Below are 22,217 nucleotides of genomic sequence, written 5' to 3'. Positions count from 1 at the left end.
GGGAGGTAGCTTTAACGTGTGCAACTAACACTTAATTGGTTTCATTGGCCTTGGCTGCATTAAAGGGCTCGTAGTTTGATATATGTGAATTGATCTTTAACCATTTTCTGTAACGTATTTTGGATAAACAGGGTTTCCTCTGTGGTGTTCCTGTATGTCTTCCTTTTCCACCTGTTTTTAGTTAACAAACCTTATTAACGGAGGAAGTTGCAAGGAAATGCTTGAATTTAGCCAGGAATGCTAGTATGGTGATAAAGCACAGATCTTGTTCCTCATTATTGGAGTTGAACTGATAGAATTTCACATATACATGTAATGATGAACCAAAGAATTCTGTTCTACCCTATAATAAGAGGTTTGCATACTTTACTACTGTGGTCCAACCCTCTCTCTCTAGAAATCAGCCAGATAATAGCGGTTAGGTTGGATGACAGTCAGGGTAGTTGATTTTTTTTTTTAAATTCAAACAATTTGCAACCATCAAGTTCTGCACATAGCTGACCTATATAACCGCATGATCTTATTATCATTGTGTCCTCCCTCCACCCATTTCCTCCCTTTGTTCATTACTCTTGTTGAATATTTGTCTCAAATTACCCCATAAGCTATTTGAGGCAGTGATTGCATTTTTCTGTGTGTGTATGTAAGAGCACTTAGTATATAGGACAGTGAACCTCACTGGGATCTTTGGGCAATGCTGCAGTACAGATTAGTACTAATGATGATGATCTCTTGTCTAACACATGTAGATTGAGGGTGAAATTTTGGCCCTACTGAAGTAAAGGGCAGAACTCCCCGGATTTCATCCAGCTACTTCTATAATGTGAAATAGCTATGCACATTCCATGGCACCCTGGCAGATTTTTTATTTTTGGACTTGAGAATTTCACAACAGACAAGCTGTGGGGTTTTGTTAATGAACTTTTTTAGCACTATCTCCTCTCCCCACTCATCACCTCCACTACCCCCTCTCCAGTGTATGCATCTCACTGCAAAGAGGGAGTGGATGGGGTCGAAGCCATGAATCTACTGATCTGGGATAAGACTCAGCTCTCTTGGTGTCACCGCATCCTCCCACCCTCAGCTTAACTCTTCACTGAAGATGATAAGATGGTACGGGAGGAGAGAGTGTGAGAACAGTGACCTACTTCCCACCTGTCCTGGGTTCCCATCTTTCTTAGGGCTTCTCTACAGGATGGGATAATGTGCACTAGAGGGTGTGATTTTTAAAGCACACTAATGTGCTAAGAATTAGTTGTTCCATGTAGGCTGAGCTGGTGCACACTAAAGGTTCCTTAGTGCTCTTTAATGTAGTACTGCACCATAGTAAAGTGCAACAGGGAACCTTTAATGCATACTAGCAGGTCTGTATGGACCAATCAATGTGCAGCACGTTAGTGCGCTTTAGAGGTCACACCTCCATAGTCTGCATTACCCTGCTCTATAGACAAGCCCTAAGTGTCAGCATATTAGTCCACATCTCCTTTCAAGCCTTGCAGAGGAAGGTAAAGGTGTCAGTGGAAATCCTTATGGCGAAAGAGGCCAGGGAGGAGGAATCACTCAGCAGAAATTAGAAAAAAAAAAACCTATGTGGAGACACATGGATGGAATGAGTGGAAGAGAGAGAGACTGGGAAAAGGGGAAATAAAAGAGATGGTAAAAGTGAGAAAAAAACTCTTAGGTTAAATACTTTCATTAAATGAATTAAAATTCCTATATTTTCTACATCTGTAGATTTTGTGGAAAGAAAAAAAGAAGGCACTAACTAGTTATTTAAACATTTCTGTTACCTTTGTGTTATTAATTGTCTGCTGTGGGTACAGTGCTGGAATAATTGGTATTCTGTTCTTATCCACTTTTTAGAGGTCCTGGTGTGGAGGCAGGGTGTTCCTTCTTTTGGAACTTATCACATGTCAGTATTTCCCTTCTCTTTGTGCATTGAGGTGAATATTTTGTTGAGGGTATGATTCATTTTCTTGATATCCAGCCTTATGCTAAGGATATGGCATCAGCTCCTTTAATTGAAAAGATGCTCTAAAAAAAGGTGAGGAGAGATTTTGCTGTTTGATAGGGTTCACCATCCTCTCTAGATAACCATCACTTCATCCTTGGTTCTTAAATAAAGTTTTGAAGAGCGTTTTATTTTTTTTGGGTTTTTTTGTCCCATGGAATACACCTCATGGCCTGTATTTTCACACAATATATTTGTATATTTTAAAGCCCCCCTACAAGAGTTTTAAAACATGCACACACACACCCAACCTTCCCATCCTCCTCCTGCAAATTACAGACTTCAAACACTATACTATAAATTAGATCTTATCCATTCTTTACGCAGTAGAATTTAAGGAACAAATTGTAATGAAATCCAACAAGAAAGCCTAATGTAAATTAGTCTGGCAAATGGTGTTACCCACCTTCCTGAGTTAAGATGTGGCGGTATTTTTTTAATGGGAGAAATGAATCCATTACAATCACACCCATCACCACTGGACATCTTGGGTGTATTTATCTCATTACCTATACAATCTTCCTTCTTTTTAAAATCAAAATGTTGGGAAGCGTGCCCGAAAGCTGTCAGCTGGAGTGAGCTCAGTACAGTATGTTCAGTCTATCTTCCTTTCAGTTTTTGGAAGAATCTTTTTTAAAATTGGCATCTTGTAATCACTGCATATTGACAAGCTTTCATTGACTGTAGTGGGGCTTTTGTTTATGCAGTGATGGCTGGGCTGGGCCGGGCCATTATGGATGTAATTCTTTTTATAAGAAAATCACAATTATTGTGGGACAATTCCAAGTCCCATTAAAGCCAATGGGGAAATTCCCATTAACTTCCTGGCAATCAAGATTGTGACATGCATGCAAGACTGGAATTAAATAATTAACAGAGGATATTAGCTAAAACTTCTGCATAATTTGGGGTTACCTCCAATCATACATTGTACCAGCTGGATTCAAACTGGTTTAGATTATCATTAGTTTTGTCTGAGATGATGTAATGCTATTATACTCAGAGACTCCTGAGTGGCTAACTCCAATGAGCCATATCTGTTAAGTTCTGGAGTAACATGGGAAAGAGAGGCATACTATTTCTTGAGAAACTCCCTTTGTGGGTGCCTGAAAAGACAGGCAGGCTAGCAACAGCTGGTTTGGGGGGAAAAAAGCTTTGTAATGTGTAAGGATTTTATCTTATTTAATGAGTATCTTTTGCCATTCAGTGTGGAGCCTTGCTACGTACAATTCTCGTACTGATTAGTCATGTTGGGTTTATATTTCACTAACTGTTTTTTGTAGTTCGTTGTGGTAGTGATTTTCTCTTTATTTTCTCCCATTTGTTGAATAAACTTTGCTTTCATTTTAATATAACTGGAGTTTTTTGTCTAGACTGTTAGTGGGAACAATCACTGCTGGGCACCCTGCAGGGAAAGAAACTGAGTTCTGACCTCTAGGAGGTCAAATCGGGTTTTAAATGATCAGGAAAATGTTCACTTGCAGCTTCCAAAGCAGTGCTGCAAGGATGTTTTCACAGACCATTGTGGTCATGCAGGGGAGCTGAATGAACTATTCCAGAAGCAGTGTACCCGTATTTAGTTACATTTCTCCACCAAAGGTTTTAATAACGGAGTGGAATAGTCCAGTTGTAGCTCTGAGAAACAGCTTTTCCCTTTGTTTTTCCTTCCTTTCCCACCTCTCTTCAGGCCATCTCTTATTTTTCATTCTCTTCCTGTGATGAATACTTTTTCTCTTCGGTTACATTCATTGTCATTAGCTCTGTCACATGAAACCAGGTCTTTCATAGCCAGTGCACCCACACTAGGAATACCAGGAGACATTGCCTTAGAAGAGGGCAATATAGTATAGGAACAATGTAATTAGTAATAGATTGTCTGATCTTCTGCTCTATGTAGTGCTTACTGAGAATGTGCCTGTGTGAAGTGTTGAAATTCAACACCTTGTTGCTAGTTTTTCAGCTCCATTTTCTATCCATTTCATAATGATTTGTTTTCTGAGCACTGAGTCAGAAAAATGCAATTTCCAGTTCCCCTGTGGTTATAAACCAGTGATGAATTGAGGAAGAATTGCCATTAGGTGGCACCCTAGCACTGCCAAGTTCAATACTTTTGCAGTGTGGGCCTCATGGGCACTGGGAATAGGCAGTGCCAATTCTTTCCTTATTCGAAACAGATATGAATATAACTTTGAATCACACCTGTTTTTAGTATGTTACATTTATGTACAAAAGAGAAAGCTAAAACTGATATTTAGTGTGTTTCTCTTGACTTCAAAATACAGTATTAGAATGCAGAAACAAATATCTACTGGAATTTCTTAAAAAGGGAAAAAGAAAAAAGTATATAATTCCTTTTTCTGATATATTTGAGAGTGGTTTTTGTACTGTAGTATGGAAAAATAAATAGTGAGTGCTTCTATGCTGAGAAAAAATGTCCCTATTAAGAAAACTACCAAAATGCTCTAACACACTAGAGCTTACAGTAGTGAGACTGCAGTGTTTTAAATTATTATTGTAGAATACTGTATATATTTATAAGGGCTTCATAAATTTTGCAAAGAAAAGCAAATAACATTCTGAATCAAAACTAAAGAGGAAACCAAATTTGCAAACTGGAAGTTGAGTCACAGTTTTAGGAAAATCAAGATATTACTGCACTCTGCATGCAATCTTGTTGTATACTGTATTTAGGTTTGATGCAAGCACAGTAGTATACTGTATAGTAATGTATTGAAAGTAGCCTCTTTCTCCTCCTAAAATTTACTTCTTTCACACCTCTTTCTGCCACTAATCTCTGTTCTGGTCCAAAAAGGACAACATGTTAAAAAAAAAAAAAAAAAACCCATAAAAAACAACCATTTGAAACTAAACAAATTGTATCATCTGCTTTCCTTAGCAAATAATATTATTTTCTTGGCTTTGTTCCCTTTCCATTGTTTGTTCTTGTTCTCATCATGGTCTAGTGTCATTATTCTTTGATATAAATTTCAAGCTTTTCAGGGCTGGGAGAGAGTCTACTATTACTATTTTATTATTTGTTGTTTATATTTCAGTAGTGCCAGGCACTGTACAAACACATAGCAAAAAGATGGCCCCTGCCCTATGTGTCTGTAAAGTTCATGCACACTATGATATTTGATATATACATCCATATTTAATATAGCAGGTGCTAGTCATAGACAACTGGAAGATTTATTGGGTGAAATAATCTCTTCCCCTCCCAGAACTGCTGTATGGTTTTACAAACATTATATAGCTTCATTTCACTTGTGGGTGCAACAACCCCTTATCTTCTTTTGGGAGCCTTCTGGATGAAAGTGCCACATATGTGTAAGACATTACTAGTTATTGATGGGGATAACTCTCCAAATCTGATATAGACCAATTTAAATCAGGAGTAACTTCATTGACTTTATTGGAGTTTTACTTGTGTAAATGAGATCAGAAGTAGATCTTATCCGTTTTGTTAGTTTGTTTTTTATCTAGGCATCTCTATAAGATCACTGCTGTCTGTCATATTTCTATTACAAATCCTTATTTTTTGTAGTGAGTGCAGAATTTTATTTTGCATAACAAAGTTGTTTTACTTCCGTTTAATCATGCACAATTTCATATTTGTATGAACCTAGGAATCATTGATTAACAATAAATACATTTGATTTTGCTCCTTTTATTTAGGTTTTTCAAATCAGTGTTAATTGGCTTACCATAGTCCTTATGGATTCTTGAAATTTGCACACCTGAGGAAAGATTTCTATCCCATTTACACTTATGTCTTTATATTGTTGGTTTTTTATTGATATTCTATGAGCACCTCCATTGTCCTAGACGCTGTCCACACACAGGAAGACATAGTACTTATCCTGAAGAGCTTCCAGTCTATGAAGACAATCGACATACTAAGGGCTGGAGAGAGGATTACAATCAAATTGTATACAATTTTTATAATAATTAAAAATATAAACATCAACAATACCTGATTACCCCTCAGCCTAGCCATTACTGGTTAGCCAGTTTTGTAGTGTCACAGGAGAAGTGGTTCTTGAAGAGAAGATGGAGGGGTTACAGTGAAATTCAGGAAGGTCATTTAATTTGTAGTGAATACAGTTACTCTGGGCTTATACCTGTGTAACTATCTTATCTGTCTATTTTAGGGATTTGTACTGCCGGCCATCACCACAGTATCTGAGCACCTTCCACAGAAATTTGATCACTAATAGTGAAGTCCCTAGTGGACTGCATAGAATCTCTGGTTCTTTTCCCTTGTAATTGACATCAGAATCTGGGCTGTTGTTCACAAAAGGAATGAGAGATTTTGCTTTATGAGATGGAATACACTAACAAAATTTCATTTGGGGAGGATAGCCTCTTAATTTCTCTGTTTTTCACAGATCGACCACGTATAATATTGAATTGAGAAGCATCATATTCTACCTTTTTATTTCTGCTAAATTTGAGATCATGAATGTGTCATGGCTCATAGATAAATGCTATATAATCCATGATGAGTTAGAATTTAAATACTGCTGCACCAGAGTTTCAGTTTCTTACTCGGTTTTGACTATGGATTTTATAACATGTCTAAGTTTAAATCAAACTGTTGTAGCCTCATGGGGAAACTGAAACTCACTCTTAGCTTTAGCTTAGGAATGCTAGCAATGATGGTATTTGGAATGGTTATACATAAATAATGTTTTCTATCATTGTGATATGTAGTCTAATTGATAAATTGCTTTCCTCAAAATGATGCACATCTTTATGTAATTTATTTTAAAGATTGGTCCTAATAGGGGAAGGTATATTCAGGAAACAAAGGCTATACATGTACTATAAAATCCTCACCTAAATATGTTGGCAGTTTGGCTACCAGAGTAAGTCAATGAGTTTAAATTAAAACATTAAATGCCATGATATATTGTATATAGCTAAAAGACCTGTGTATTTAAAGATTGCTAAACTAGTATTAAGTCTTTCAGAGCTGTAAATTCTGGGAAAATTTGTTTCTCCAAATATAGAAAACAGAGAAATCCAAGTCTCAGAGGAAACATTAATGCCCCACTTAAGCAGTGTTAGCCTTTCATAAGCAGCAAATCTCATTCCTCTCTGGGGAGTCCCGCCTGGAACGTAAGATAACCTACACTTACCCTTGCTTTATTCAGAGTCCGTAAAACTCTACAGCTGCAGCTGACAGCAGAATATTTAAATGATTTGAACAGTGTAAATGCCTCATGTTCATTTAAATAACTGAAAAAATCAATCACTTGAATGCCAATGATTATTCCTATTGGAGTTTACATTTTTAAAAAGACAGAGCATCTGAATCCCTGTGAGAGCATTAAATTGCTATCTAATTAGCAGTTCTAAATTACATATATTTAAAAGATAATTAAAGGTTTGCAGGCTGTTCGAATAACTGGTTGTACATATAAATGAATCACTGGAAATTTGTTAGTAATATGCAAAGGTTTCTTTTATTCTTTGCTTTCAGCTTTGAAGTTAGGTAAAACCAAGCTCATGGGTTTAAGTCTGGTAGTGTTAAGATAAAGGCAGATGTTTTTAATTATTTCAGCTGAAACCCAAAATAATTATAAGCAGCTGTCAATTTTACATAATCCCAAATAAGGTTCTGAGAATGCAAATAAAATTGTAAACCTGGGTGTTTTGGCTTTTTTCAGTGAAATGAATCAAATATATGTCACTTTACTACTCAACTGTGATCTAGCTGATGATATGATCTAAAACAATGTTCTGTTCACCCGGTCTTGGTAGTCATGTGACATAAAGCTGTGTTCTATTTCTTTGGTTCCACCTTCCCCTGTACTATTTCCATATTTTCCATGACATCAGTTTAGACATTTTCTGTACTATTTGTAAAACACGCACATATGTATGTCTTTGAGATGGCAGAATCCTTGAAATACAGGTATGGCATGAAAATGATTTTCTTGCATTACTTAGACAGGGGAATCTTACTGTATAGGACACATCTATTTGCCCCTACTACTTTCTTACTTGAAAAATTAAGGTTGTATATTTCCTGCTCTTCCCACCCCCTCCCCCCATTCTCTCCACACACATACACCATTTTAAGCAACATGGCTACCCTTGTCAGCTTTTGCAATATTGCTGGAAATTTTACAGTATGGCAGTTTCTCACTGCCAGCTGGCATGAATGATCAGACAAAAATAACTGGTCTTCATTGCCAACCATAACCTAAGAACTTCTGGATTAAAGTCTTAAATAATAGACTTTTATGTGTGAGCCTTTCTTTTGAAAGGGAAGTTCTTTTTCACTTGTCAGAAAGTAAAGAAGTCACATTTTCTTAATCTTAATCCTAGGAGTTTTCTTTTACAAGCACCTTTTATGACTGAACATCTCCAAGTGCTCTACAAATCCAGGGTCCAGCAGAGCTCAATAAAAGATATTTCAAAGTCACAAAATAAATGCAGGTCACAAAGCACAAGTACTACAAGAGACAAATCAGGACCATATAGCTAGGAGAAAATGCAAATAAAATAAATGGTTTAAAGGCCAGACAGAAGAGATTTAAATGGAGAAAGGATGCAGCCTCACACTCACATCCCGAGGCAGTGTGTTTCAGGGCAGTGCAGTGCATATTAACTGAACACTCAGTCCTCTTGCATGATTTAATGTAAATGGATGGAACAGGAAGGTATTTTTTCCAGACATAAGGGTATGAAATCCCTCTTCAAACAGTCCCTCCTGCCTTCTTCTCATCGTTAATAATCCTCACACTCACGCTTTCCGGAACTGTTTTCTCTGGGTTTGTCTTGCGTTTGTCCTATCTTATCTAGACTGTAAGCACTTCAGGGCAGGACAATTGTCTCATCTGTGAACCAAATGCTGAGAACCTTACATTGTGGCTTTTTCCTCAGCCCGTGCTTGGAAGAACTACCATTGACGTTTGCCATTAGATGGAAAGAAGGGGGACTCAAGGGTCTCCACTTACTTATATGGCCCATGTAAGAGCCTGACACGGTACATCCATTTGGGGAAGTGAAGGGACGAGTCCCCCATTGCAGGAACATATCACTCAAAGGGGTCAAAGAGGAGAGAGGCTGTGTACCACAACCATGTGCACAAGCCCACAGAGCAGGCAGGCCACATTTGGGGGAGTAGTGGCAGGAATAGTCTGTGCTGTTTTAACGGTTGGTGCAGCCTGGGCAATCCCTCTGCACACCAAGCAATAACTCACTACTTGGGTCAGTGGCTGAGTAAAGTCCTCAGCTACTAGCCCTCTGTTTGTTAAGCATCATGGAAAATTTCAGTGTTATATGAGTTCCCAATACAACAGTGAGGGTCTTTCCATTGAGTGTACTAGGAATTACTTCAGACCATAAATGATTTTTAATGTTAATGTCCAGAACCTTAGAGAACTGACAACAATAACCAAGCTCTCCAGAGAACTACTACAGTATGTCTGTAGTGTCTGAGTTTCCTAGTAACTTAAAAATCTGTATGGAAAAGTCTTACATAAGATAGAAAATAATTTTTATATTAAAAAAAAACCCTTATAGGATAGTTTAGAATGAGATATGATGGCTCAATGTAACTGTATATCTATAGGTCTATAAAATCTCATTGTTTGGTCACTTCTATATGATCACAATTCATTAAAGCATTTACACACATGCTTAAGCACATATCTATTCATCAAACCATTTAGGCACAAGCTTAATATTAGACTCAGGCTAAAGTCCCATTGAGTTCAATGGGACTTAACTATGTGCCTAACATTAAGCATCTGCCTAAAATGCTTTGGAGAACAGAGATGGACTTTTGAATCAGATCCTTGATTCTTAGTGTCGTTCCCATAAATCCCTATGGAATTTCTATAAAAATTTACTGATTTCTTATTAAATTCTGTAGTGTTTGTCCATAAGGGTGTGAACACAACAGACTTTTGATAAATTTTTAAATTAGAAATTTTCATTCTTTTCCTGATTGCTACCTTTCATGCCAGAATATTTTGGTCAGGGAGAGATTATTTCTGCCACTCTAGTCCTTGGAATTTGGTCACAAAGTATATTGTTTGCTACAGTACTTTTCCGTTGGGGATTCAGGCTACAGTTCCCTGCAATATACTGGAACTTCAGAGGATGCTGTTTCAGTTGTTTACTCTCCTCCACTACTACCCATTATCAAAATGGAGCATGTGTCTACTAAGTTCCCATCTAGGGTGACCAGATGTCCCGATTTTGTAGGGACAACCCTGATTTTTGGGGTTTTTTTCTTATATAGACTCCTATTACCCCCCACCCCATCCCGATTTTTCATACTTGCTGTCTGATCACCCTATTCTCATCATCTTAGACCTGAGATTTTCAGTTGTTAAGACACCACTCACTCCCTCTTGAATCAGATTGCTACACTCTGGCTTTATAATCGCATGCCAAGTCATGTTAAATGCAGATGTTGCCTAACCCATAGGGGACTTCTCAGGGGGAAAAAAAAATCAAAGCATAGAGCTTAATAAGGGCACACATAAATAGTTTTATACTGGGCAGCAAAAAAAGTGACTTAAAAATCTTCAAGCAGAACACCTCACACATTGTTCATGAATCATCAAGTATTAAAACAGTTTGGCCAAACCTCAAATAAAAGACACTGATTAAGAAAAAGGTCATTATAATGACCAAAGGAAGTGGTTACCTATTTTATTCAAAAATATGCATTCTTGTGAGAGAGATTTTTAATTTAAAAGGTGATTAAGAAGAAGTCCAGTGTGCTATTCAAAATGTTTTTTTTTTAAATGCAGCATGTATCCTTCATTTTGCAGGTGTTAATTCACTAAATAACATCACCACACATTTTGTGGTGGCCAAAAACTGGATTAACAGTGCCCACCTTAGATCTAGCTCTTTCTTGCATGCTCTGAAAGGAAGCTAATTTGGTAGAATTCCTAGTTTCCATCTTTCCTAGTGTGTATTTTACTAATTTGTTTCAGTGTATTACAGTATGAATAACCTTGCAAATGTGTTTGGCTCCAGACTTCAATCAGTATTTTATACTTCAACAGAGAGTGTCAGACACAAAAGTAAAGATAGGTTAAATTCAGTAGAGAAGGAAAATATATGGATGAATTACATTTTGTAAAGAGATTTTTAAAGAGGTAAATTGACCCCAAGCTTTGTTTTCAGTATGTAAAAAATTAATCTTAGGGGGATGTTAAATACTAAAATTAGAAAGGAACTAGAACAGAGTAGATAGACAGCTTGTGAAGTTCTAAATATACCAAAGAGTATTATTATTAACTGCTCTATAATCTGTCTATCCATCTTTTTGTATTAGGCCCCAATCCGGAAAATACTTACACAGATGTGTAATCTTGCTCGTACGATAGTGCAACTAGTCAGATATGCAAAAATTACACACTTGCACAAGTGTTTGCTGGATTGAGTATTTCAGGTCATATGCTGGCCCTGTGGAAGTCAATGAAAGTTTTTGTGTTTTGTCTAGCACAGTTATTGTAGTATCTAAGGGTTTCCCGTATCTGCACGGCAAGGAGACATGTGTGAGTAACTAGTTTTTTTGGTAGCCAAATCAAAGAGTATATAAAAGCAATTAATTTCAGGTTGCCCTAACACACAGCTTTTTGAATTTTTCGGAATGGTAAAATTGGAAATGGTAAAAAAAATTTCATTTTGGGTCAGGTTAAATGTTTTATTAGGCATGCAATGAAATATTTCATTTCATTTTCAGGTTTTTACCTTTAAATATTTTTAATACAATTGAATGAAGTAAAATTCAAAAGTCATTTTGAATCAAAAAGTAAAAATGTTCCTTTTTTAAAATGTCACAACAAGCTATTTAGACACTCTCAGAAATCTGGGGTTCTTTTTGCAACTGAAAGGATTCAGTGAATTCTACAAAAATTAGCAGATTGCTTTGGTGGACCTAAATCTAAATCAATCTTTTTTCATTGAAAAAAAATTAGTCAAAAATGTTTTGCCCAGCTCTTATCGTGAATTCCCTGCTGGACCTGAGGGAGGTTTCTGCTCTTCTTTCTTGCATGGCTATAGGAAACTTCATTTGAGATATGCACTTTTGTTTCTACCTGTAAGTTCTGAATTTTTGAACATTTGTCTTCTGGTTGTTAACAAGTTCCACTGTGGTTCAGTTCACTGTATAGCTCATACTTTGGATATGTGTGCTCTCTGGACTCTGTTTCCATCTCTGTTTGAATGCATGTTACTTAAATGAAACATATGAAAACCATAGAGTTAGTATGAAAAAGAAGTCCATAAACAATATGATATAGTTGGGTTGCCTCATATTTGACAGCACAGTTCTGTCTTCAGATACATGAGCACAGCTCCCTTTGTCTTCAGTAACAGTTCTCACATGTGTATGAGAACAGAATATACCCCAGAAAGTCTTAAATGTATGTAATGGCTTTTCTACAGCATGCTTTAGTACACATCAGAGGGTGTAAATTGTAGTCTGTCTCACAGTGTTATGCACTAACTTACCCATGTGGACGCTGCCGGTGCACCCTAAAAGTTCCGTAGGTCACATTAACGTAGTACTGTTGGAAAGGGGACTATATTAACACACACTAGGGAACTTTTATTGTGCACCAGCAGCGTCCACATAGGCCAGTTAGTGCATGACACATTTGTGCTGACTAAAATTTACACCCCTCTGGTACAGACAAGTCCTAAATAAAGGTATAATTATATATTGGCAGTAGTTCAGGAGTTATTACATGTTTACTACACCCAAATTATCCCACCTCATGTCTAACTATGTAGTATTTGTCAACGCTCAGTATCTAAAGGTCTGACTGCACACAATTTTTTGTCCCAGTTTAACTAAATTAGTTGAAAAAAAATTATAATGATTTGGGTAAATTGGTGTGACCCCATATGTGGACACAGTTATACCAGTATAAATATTTTTATATCATTATAGCATGTTTTGAAATACCTTTATATTGGTATAACTGCATCCACACTAGGGGATTGCAAACTGAGTGTAAAACTGCAAAAACTAAGCCCTCAACTTGCTAAGTGACCTTCGACTAAGGCTTTCCACAGAGGACCTGGCAAGTGTTTGTCTTACTCAAAAAGAATAATGAGAACTGATTCAGGAAGTAATCAGATGTGGCCTCTCACAAGTACTGCCCATGGGAATGATTGGAGGAGTGAAATCACTGTGAACAAAAGTAAGAAGGCAGAACAGCATTGTGATCTACTACTGCCCAGTGTTTACAACTCCACCCCTCCCCCAACATCTCTGTTATAAATACAATCTGGCAACTGATCCCCTGAAAGAAATATGCAGCTTCTCCAGAAGGAATTCCTTCTCTGACATCTCTATTTTTTAAATTATTCTGAGACTACAAATATGACCATGAGTTCAATATCCAGTTCCTTCAATTCAGAATAAAATTCATGAGAAAAGAAGTCTGTTTTAACCTTGAAGAAGGAAGGCATCTCCCCGGAAGATTAGGCTTAGTGCAAGTGCAAGTGTGTATTCCCCACAAAAGATGACTGAAAGTTCCTGCCTCTGCAGTCTGTGTGGTGGAGGGGCCATCGTTCCAAGCCTGCAAAGTTACAAACTTGATTCCAGAACTGCCCAAGATCTCCCTGTTTCTCTGACCGCTCTTGGTAGAAAGTTTTGTGTGTTTTTTTTTCCTTTTAGCCATTATAAAAAGTAAAAGGCGTAGAAAATGAGTCTTCAACATTTTAAAGCACACAAACATTGTCAGCAAAATGTACGCATGTTTCAAATATGTTCCCATCAATTCACTTAAAACCATATGGATTAATTTATCCACTTAGAGAGCTGGGAAATCCTATGTAAAACACACTCTCTTGCTCCATACCTCAAGATGTTTGTTCTTAAGCTAGTGGGGTCGCTGATTTCTGATGTTCAGCAGAGGGCAGAATTTCCTATATTATAAACACCCCATTTGTCATTAAAGATGTTTACTTAAAATGTGAAATTTACAGAGTAACAATGGCTGTAGTGATAAAAACTATAACGTGCCATTATTAGTATATTACTTTCTTTTTCCTATTAAATCATAGATAAAATGTAATATCAGTAAATATTAACACCAAGCTTCTCGAGACTCACAGCTTATCTTGTTTAAAGAGAAACGTGTAAACATTTTGTTGATAAGATTGTAGGAAATATAACTTCCTGCCTGACTGAAAGCTAGTTTGGGACACTTAGTATAAACTTTGAGATCAGGGCCTTATGTAGTTTCCATATGGTTAGTAATGTGTGGAAGGTATAATTGCTGAGTTGATTATAAAATGTGGCAAAGAGAACAAACTAATTTATTAGGAGTATTACTTTCCCCACATTTCTAAAAGGGGTCTGACATTAGAGTCATATGCAGAAAGGAGAATTCTGCTTGAGGGAAAGATTTGCATTGCAGCGTAGGAGTCCTGTGTATAAACATATAGTAAGCAGGTTTTTCAGTTCACAGAAAATGTTTGAGCATCGTTGTGCTTCACTTTATATTAATTAAACCACACACTGAAAATGTACATTGCATCTAACCAGTATCCATCCAGCAACTCGTAAAATCATCTGACATTGGATCTTTGTGCAAGTGAAATATAACATGCCTAATGTTTTAATTTTTTAAATTTTATTTTGAATGCTAGTATGAAGAAGGAAAAAAGCGAAGAAAACCCAACTACAGCAGTGTTGATCTTTCTGAGGTTGAGTGGGAAGACAGAGATGATGTGGTAAGTGATTTGTTTTAAGGGCCTGTCAGAAGAGATTGTTGTATCCCACTACTGTACTTGGTAACTGTCAAGTAGTCAGCAAAGAGGCCACCTAACTGCACCAGAGACAGTAGTCCCATTTTACCTAATTAAGAATTTTATTTACCCTCCTATTTTGTATTGATTCTTTCTTTCACATATGCATGTTTCTCTCTCTCTCTCTCTCTCTCTCCCTCTCTGTTTGTATCATCTGTAAAATTCATCATCTAACTTTCATATTCCATGCGTCCCATTACCAACCCCAGTGGCACTGTGCTGGTCACTAAGGATCAGTACATCTGTTCAGGTCTGGCCCACCTATCAGATCAAACAGAGAAATCTGGACCAGATTTTGACTGCTCCACCTTTCTGGAGGAGCTCTCTTGGCTCATGCTGCCCTTAAAAATAAAAAGAACAAACTAAACTAAATTAAAAAACAAACAAAAACAGATGCCGGAGTCTGTTTAGATCACAGTAGCTAGCATGGAGCCTCTATCAATGATTTACTCCTAACACCTAATTTCAGGTTTGAAGAACATCATACAAATCAATTCCTTCTATCCTCACCTGCTGCCACGCACAAGATCTCTCCAAATATTACTCATATTTCTCTATCCACTCTGTAGTTTACCCTCTGTCCCATTCTTAGTTACCTTGCAGGCTTAGTCTTTTTTGTGGTACTGTATCAAAAGTTTTCCTTATGTGTATGTCCATGGCTTAACCTTTGCCTGGTCCTTCTGTTACTTCCTCAATAAATCTGATTTGTTAGGCATGATTCATTTCGTGTGAATCCATGCTGACTGTCCTTAATTAAATCGTAACTTTCCAGGTGCTCCCCTTTCTGTCCCTGTTACTTAGTTTTTCCCATAACTGCACCACTGCCAAAGTCATGCCTGCATGTCTGTGTTTTCATAGATCTTTCCTAGATTCCTTCTCAAATATCAGTAGCATCTCTTGAGTCCCTCATACTTCTACTGTTTCCAGAGAGGTTTTGAATGCACACACTGAAGGTTCCCATATTTACTTTGTCATGTCCTTCTGAAATCTGGGATGAATCACGTACAACTTCCCCAGGAGTTTTGTCAGACTTCAGATGTACTAATTTCTTGATCCCTTTTCTGACATAAGTCTATATTTTTTTTCTTGGTTGCAAAATATATATCGGTGTCTGCCACTGCCCATTCCCTCCTTTTGTGAATAATGAAACAATTCATTTATGTTTTAGCAATATGTTTCTTTCTTGTTGATAGATTGTCCTCATTGTCTCTCAAGAGGCCATATTGTCTCCATATTTGAGGTTTTGTGCTGACGTTACATGAAACCTTTCTTCTTATTTCTTATGTCACCTAGTGCATTTTTCTTTGCCTTCAATGTGTAAAATTTCCTCTTCATGTTTTCATATTCTCTAACTGTCCTTCTGTAATCTCTGAAATCCTTCATGTTTTCTACATTGCCTTTTTCTTATCCTTGATTACATATCACTCTACCTAATGTATCTACAACTAACTGATGTTTTTAAAAATATAATCTCAATGTACAAAAATTACAGTATTAATAGTCTACTATTAGTAGACTGAACATGCGTCCTTTTATGCATTCATGAATTTGTCTTTTTTTTTCCCTATTTCCTTCTGTATTTTATCCCATTTTGATTCCACCCAGCATTTCCTGTATAATTCTATAATTTCTTCTAGTTGATTTATACAGTTTTATTTCCTCATTTGTGTTCTCACTTTAGTTGCAACAAATTCCACACAACTCTAGCTAGTGGTTTCAGGTTTTTTTGTTGAACACAAACTGATTTTGGTTCAAAAAGATTTAAATCAATGGAGCTGTGCTTGGATTCTGGTTTTGTCTGAATATACAACAAAGCCAGCAAAGCTCCTGATAGAACTGGCAGACGTTCATCTCTATGCACTGCCTGTGGATTCAATTTTGGGCAGTGTATGTGAGACCCAGAAGACTTATCGTGTGACCAACAGTCACCAAAGTTTCCTTACAAAACCAAACCAAAGTCTGTTTTGTGTCTATCCAGAGACAGCAAAGAGTTTTATTTCAATTTTTGATGAAAGGTTCATGGGGCCCAAAAAAGGTTTGGACTAAACTCTGCTAGTTTTAGTTTTTAATGTTCGAACCCTGAAACAAGCAGAGTTTCCCATGGTTTCAGGTTTCGAAAAAAACCTAATAGTTTTCTTAGTACTACTAATAGACTAAATTGAGCAATAAGCTTGTGGACCGGGTCCAGGTCGGCTCCCAACATATAAAAGTGAAAACTAGATAAAAAGCAAGATGATTTAGTTTTGAGGAATACAGAGTACATGACAGGAAATATATGGGCCTAGTACTGTAGCTTTGGACCACTTAATAACCACAGTCTTGGATACTTGCGCATAATATATACACATCATAGTAACTCCCTTACAGGGGTCAAATCTAGCAGGTTCCAGAATCCTTACAATTCATCATCACATACTTAAGTAAACAAATCCTCCTTCAAAAGTAATCTCATCAATAGATACCTTTTTTTGTACAACAATGGCCTACAAATCTACTAGTAGATCATTAGTCACCAAATATTTTCTGAAAAGACAATATGTTAAATGTTGTGGAAAAAAGGTAGTAAAACTCCAAATCCTGGCCTAATGCTTTGGCAGCGCCACCTGCAACTGGAAATATTCTTGCAGATGTCTAAATATGAGAAAACACAAAGTGAAAAGAATACTTTTATAGAGATTTTTGAAACCAAGCCCAGCACTGCTACAATTTTATTGTGTAATGGGAGAGGAGTGTGTGTGTGTGCGCATGTTTAATATAACTATACATACCACATATATAAGAGCTACAGATACACAGAGAGACAGAAAGATCAAGAAAAGGGATGGAGGAGGAGCAGTTCAAAATAAGGAAATGCATGATGAAGGCTACAGATAGAACCATTCTTAGCAACATGACTAGAGATAAATAGAATTTTAAGGTTTGGAGTGGACTTTCCTCATAAAAGTAATGACCAGTCTAGTGTTGCCAACTTTCTAACCACACAAAAATGAACACCGTGCCCTTTCCCTGCCCCTTCTCTGAGGCCCCGCTCCCACTCGCTCCATCCCCCCTCTCTGTCGCTTGCTCTCCCGCACCATCACTCACTTTCATGGGGCTGGGGCAGGGGGTTGGGGTGCAGCAGGGGGGTGAGGGCTCCGGCTGAGGGTGCGGGTCCTGGGGTGGGGCCAGAAACGAGGGGTTCAGGGTGCAGGAGAGGGCTCCGGGTTGGGGCAGGGGGTTGAGGTGCGGGGGTGGGATGATGACTCCAGCTAGGGGTGCAGGCCCTGGGCTGGGGCTAGAGATGAGGGGTTTGGGGTGGACGAGGGGGCTCCGGGCTGGGGCAGGGGGTTGGGGTGCTGGGGGGTGAGGGTACCAGGAGGGAGTTTGGGTGCAGGAGGGGACTCCGGGCTGGGGCAGGGGGTGGGTATGTGGGGAAGTGTGGGGTCCCAGCGGCGCTTACATAGGGGCATGGGCAGCCAGGGAGGCTCTGATGCTGCCCTTGCGCCCACAGGCTCCACCCCCGCAGCTTCCATTGGTTGTGGTTTCTGGCCAATGGGAGCTGCGGAGTCAGCCCTCGGGGCGGGGTCAGCGCACAGGCCTTCTTGGCTGCCCATGCATCTAGGGGCTGCAGGGACCTGGCAGCTGCTTCCGGGAGCCTCATGGAGCCATGGCGGGCAGGGAGCCTGCCTTAGCCTTGGGCTTCCACTGCGCTGCGGACCGGACTTCTAACAGCCCGGTTGGCAGTGCCAACCGGAGCAGCCAGGGTCCCTTTTCGACTGGGCGTTCCAGTCGAAAACTAGACACCTGGCGACCCTAGACTAATCCCACTCTTCATTTAACCCTTCTAAGGTCTAAGGACTATCCAGAAAATTTTGAAATGTGGTGGTGTTTAGTTTTGTTTTTTTCAGAGATTATTTTTGTCACCATTCCCTGGAAGAAAATGTAGCCCCTTCTTGGTAATAGGAAGGGTCAGTGAGGCTGCTGGACATTTCATTGAGGAATTAGAGCTTTGTGATACAGTTTGCTGACTTGAAGGCAGAATGCTGCTCAGCTGCTCAGAAGGCCTGGGTTTGATGCTCTTGTTTCTCCCTGTGCCAGACCAAATAGGCATTGTTTGCTCAAGTTCAAGAAGAAGTAAAGAATTAGCTTATTCATACAGCTGCTTGTAATCATGAAACATATTGCTGACATATTTTACCCCCACAAAACACTTCTGTTGAAGTTGTGTAAGAGAATTTTTCACTAGTTACCACATTGACTTAATGATTTCACAGTTTTCCAAGCACGTTAAATGATCTCATACTTTAGCGTTGAGAGTGTGTTGGCTGACAGAAATAATAATACCTAGCTCTTATATAGCTTTTTTTTTCAGTAGATCTCCGAGTTTCACAATATTTAATGTATTTATCTTCCCCAAGCCCTTGTGACATAGGGTTTTTAGATGGGAAACTGAGACATGGAGAAGCTAAATGACTTGCACAGTTTCACACAGGAAGTGAATGGCAGAGCAGGTATTTGAACCTTGGTCTCCCAAGTCCTAGGCTAGAACTCTAACCACTGGACCTTCCTTCATCTCTCAGTAGGACATGAAGACACATAGAGGGCATACTTTGTAATACAAAAATGTATATAGTAGACATAAATTAGGCCCTAACCTGTGGCCTAGTGAGGAGAAGGTAGCAAAGCTGAATTTAGAATTTCGGTAGCAACAAGCAAACAGATTCAGTGGAGGTATTTTTTTTCATTAATTCTTTCCCCAGGTTATAGAAGCCGCTATCTTGATCTTACTGATACACTATTAGGAATAGAAATCCTAGGAGTATTTGTTTTTCACGAAGTTACTTCTTAAAATTCTTTTACTATAATTTGTAGTTGGACAAAGTGTGTGTGTGTGTGTGTGTGTGTGTGTGTGTGTGTATTTTTTTAAAAAAAAGTCTGAATGATGTTTTGAGTGTCTATAGCCATCTGAGGCAGTACTTGCTTTATGTACTCGGAGCAGAGCTGACACTGCAGAAGAGCTGAGAAACCAGATTATAAATCCAAGAAATGTACTTGCAGAAAGCAAATAAGTAAAGATAAGTAAAATGCTAAATGCCATAAGCAGACTTGATCATAAATGCGACTAGAGTTTTTGAGGCCCTATTAGTAAATCTATGGCTTGCCTGAGGTTTGTGGGAGGAATGGGTCCTAGATAACTGGAGGCACCAAAAAGGGGAGGAAATGAAAAACATGTTAAAGATAAATGGAACAGTTCTTTAAATGTTAGAAAGTAGATTGTTAATTAAGACCAGCTCTCCAAGTCCAAAACCACAAAAGTTAAAATGGGAAAATATTTCCAGAATTGCCTATTATGTATTGTTAAAAAAATCTACAGGAAAATATGTGCTTTTTTTTTATGCATGCCTCCAGCTAAAAATTATTCTTTTACACTCACTAACAGGAAAGTAAGATAGTTAACTCAAATCTAGACAGCCTAGAATTACATTTAAAGAGCACAAACACTGGAGTTTTTGATAGCTCAGCCATGCTCAATTTCTTTTCATGAAAATATAAACAGATATTTCACTAAAAAGCTTTGGCAGGCCCCGCTCATTCTAACTAACCAGAAAAGCCTGCATAGCACCTTGATAGGGTCACATTTGCAAATTGTCATTGAAATCTGCCCTCATTGGCCAATCTGTCATATGTGGCATGTGGTATTGGAGAAGGAAAGGGATGGATGTTGCTATAACACTAGGTGCAACATTGTTTCCAATATTGTAAATAGCAATGATTTAAGAGAGATTGAAATTACTCATTTCATAACACTCTTCTGCATTTATTTATTTATTTCATTGTCCTCTACAGAACATATTTTGCCAGATAAAATATAATACTATATCTGAAAATATGGTAGCTCATCCGCAGAGTGAGCATGAATGAATAAGTAATTAGTGGGAATCTGTAATGAGAATTAAGTTTATGAAGTATTTATAACAAATATTGTTATTGTTTACTAGACAAATATCCACAAACAGAACAATGTTTTAATTTAAAATATATCATAAAGTTATCTTTCCTAAGTTCTCTGTGCCTGTGCCATTAATTAAAAATACAACAGGGTAAGAAAGTGTCAGGAGCTTCTAACCCTAAACCGGTAAATAACCAAATACCACTTCACCTTGAACCATCCCTTAGAATATGTGCCGACTATTTATGCTAAATTATCTGTTCAACCTTGTATTTAGCTGTAACACTGTTGAGTATTGAGTATCTTTCCCAGACCTGAAGAAGAGCTCTGTGTAGCTTGAAAGCTTGTCTCTCTCACCAACCAATTTATTGGCCCAATAAATTATATTACCTCACTCAACTTGTCTCTAATATCCTGGGATTGATGCAGCTAGAGCAACACAGCATGCAAATACAGAAAAGACATCCAAACAATACTCACATTACTCCCAAATAGCAGCTCTTATCATATTTCTCCCTTCCCAAAAACCTGGATAGATAGCTCTGAAATATTGAACTTAATGGCCTATTTCAAATAAACAGACACATGTAGTAAGTTACAAAGCTAAGGGTTCCTCAAAAAGAATGCCCTGCCATTTGTTCCTCTTTTTACACTGTGGGGGCTCCAGCCCAAGCACCTTAAAACAGTAGACTTGTGACAGTATGGTACTTCAGGAAGGCATTCTTTGGCAACTTAGGACTTTACAGGTAAAAATCAATACTTTAAACTCCACACAGAATCTGTGAGGCAGCCAGTGCAGATCACAGATCGCTGCTGTTGTGTGTTCCTGGTGAGACATTGCTTACCTAGTGGACCGTCCAAAACTGTACCAGTTTCAGTTTCCGGGTTGATTTAAGGTGTAGCCCAATGGAAGTTGAAAGAAAAATGAAATAGCTGTAGTTATTCTTTATTACTTTGCCATTGTATGGCTTGTTGGCATAGCTGAATCACAGATTATTTCCCTCCTACCGGACTGCCTTATCATAACACCTCTAACAGACACACTTATTGGAAGTGCAGCAGTAATTGCTGAAAAATTGTGTCCTAACCATATGAAAACAAAGAACTGCTGTGACCAAATGAAAATATTTGAGAACTTTGGGATGTGAAAATTACTAAATATACACATGAAGGAAGTGACAAAAATGTTTTTCTCATTTCAGCTTCGAAATGCAATGGTGAACCGGAAAACAGGGAAATTTTCTATGGAGGTGAAGAAGACAGTGGACAAAGGGGTACAATGTATAAAATGCTCTTCCTGCTAAATGTAAAGCAAACAGATGTTGAAATGATCGTTGAAGATTATTTGGAATAGATATGTTTCACTAAGATTATTTTTCTCTTGTCTTTAATAATCCTGAGCCACGCATGTACCTTTTATGTCATCATTAACCTTATCACAAACTAACCATTTACTCTTTTACAAATTTCTCA

General features: G+C 38.0%; 1 protein-coding gene across 4 annotated transcripts in view; it reads left to right on the top strand.

Moving 5' to 3' along the window:
* The window catches only part of CACNA2D3 (calcium voltage-gated channel auxiliary subunit alpha2delta 3), an 869,947-nt gene that overhangs the window by 699,843 nt on the left and 147,887 nt on the right, over positions 1-22,217 (top strand). For all 4 annotated transcript variants that reach the window (XM_074957772.1, XM_074957774.1, XM_074957773.1 and 1 more), the window contains 2 exons: positions 14,657-14,740; positions 21,947-22,018. In XM_074957772.1, coding sequence (XP_074813873.1) covers positions 14,657-14,740; positions 21,947-22,018 — 156 coding nt within the window. The remainder of the gene's footprint in view (positions 1-14,656; positions 14,741-21,946; positions 22,019-22,217) is intronic.

This window comes from Natator depressus, chromosome 7, assembly GCF_965152275.1.
Source record: "Natator depressus isolate rNatDep1 chromosome 7, rNatDep2.hap1, whole genome shotgun sequence".
Classification (NCBI taxonomy): Eukaryota; Metazoa; Chordata; order Testudines; family Cheloniidae; genus Natator; species Natator depressus.
The sequence above is the reverse complement of the archived record's forward strand: the minus strand, read 5'-3'. Positions and strand labels throughout refer to the sequence as shown.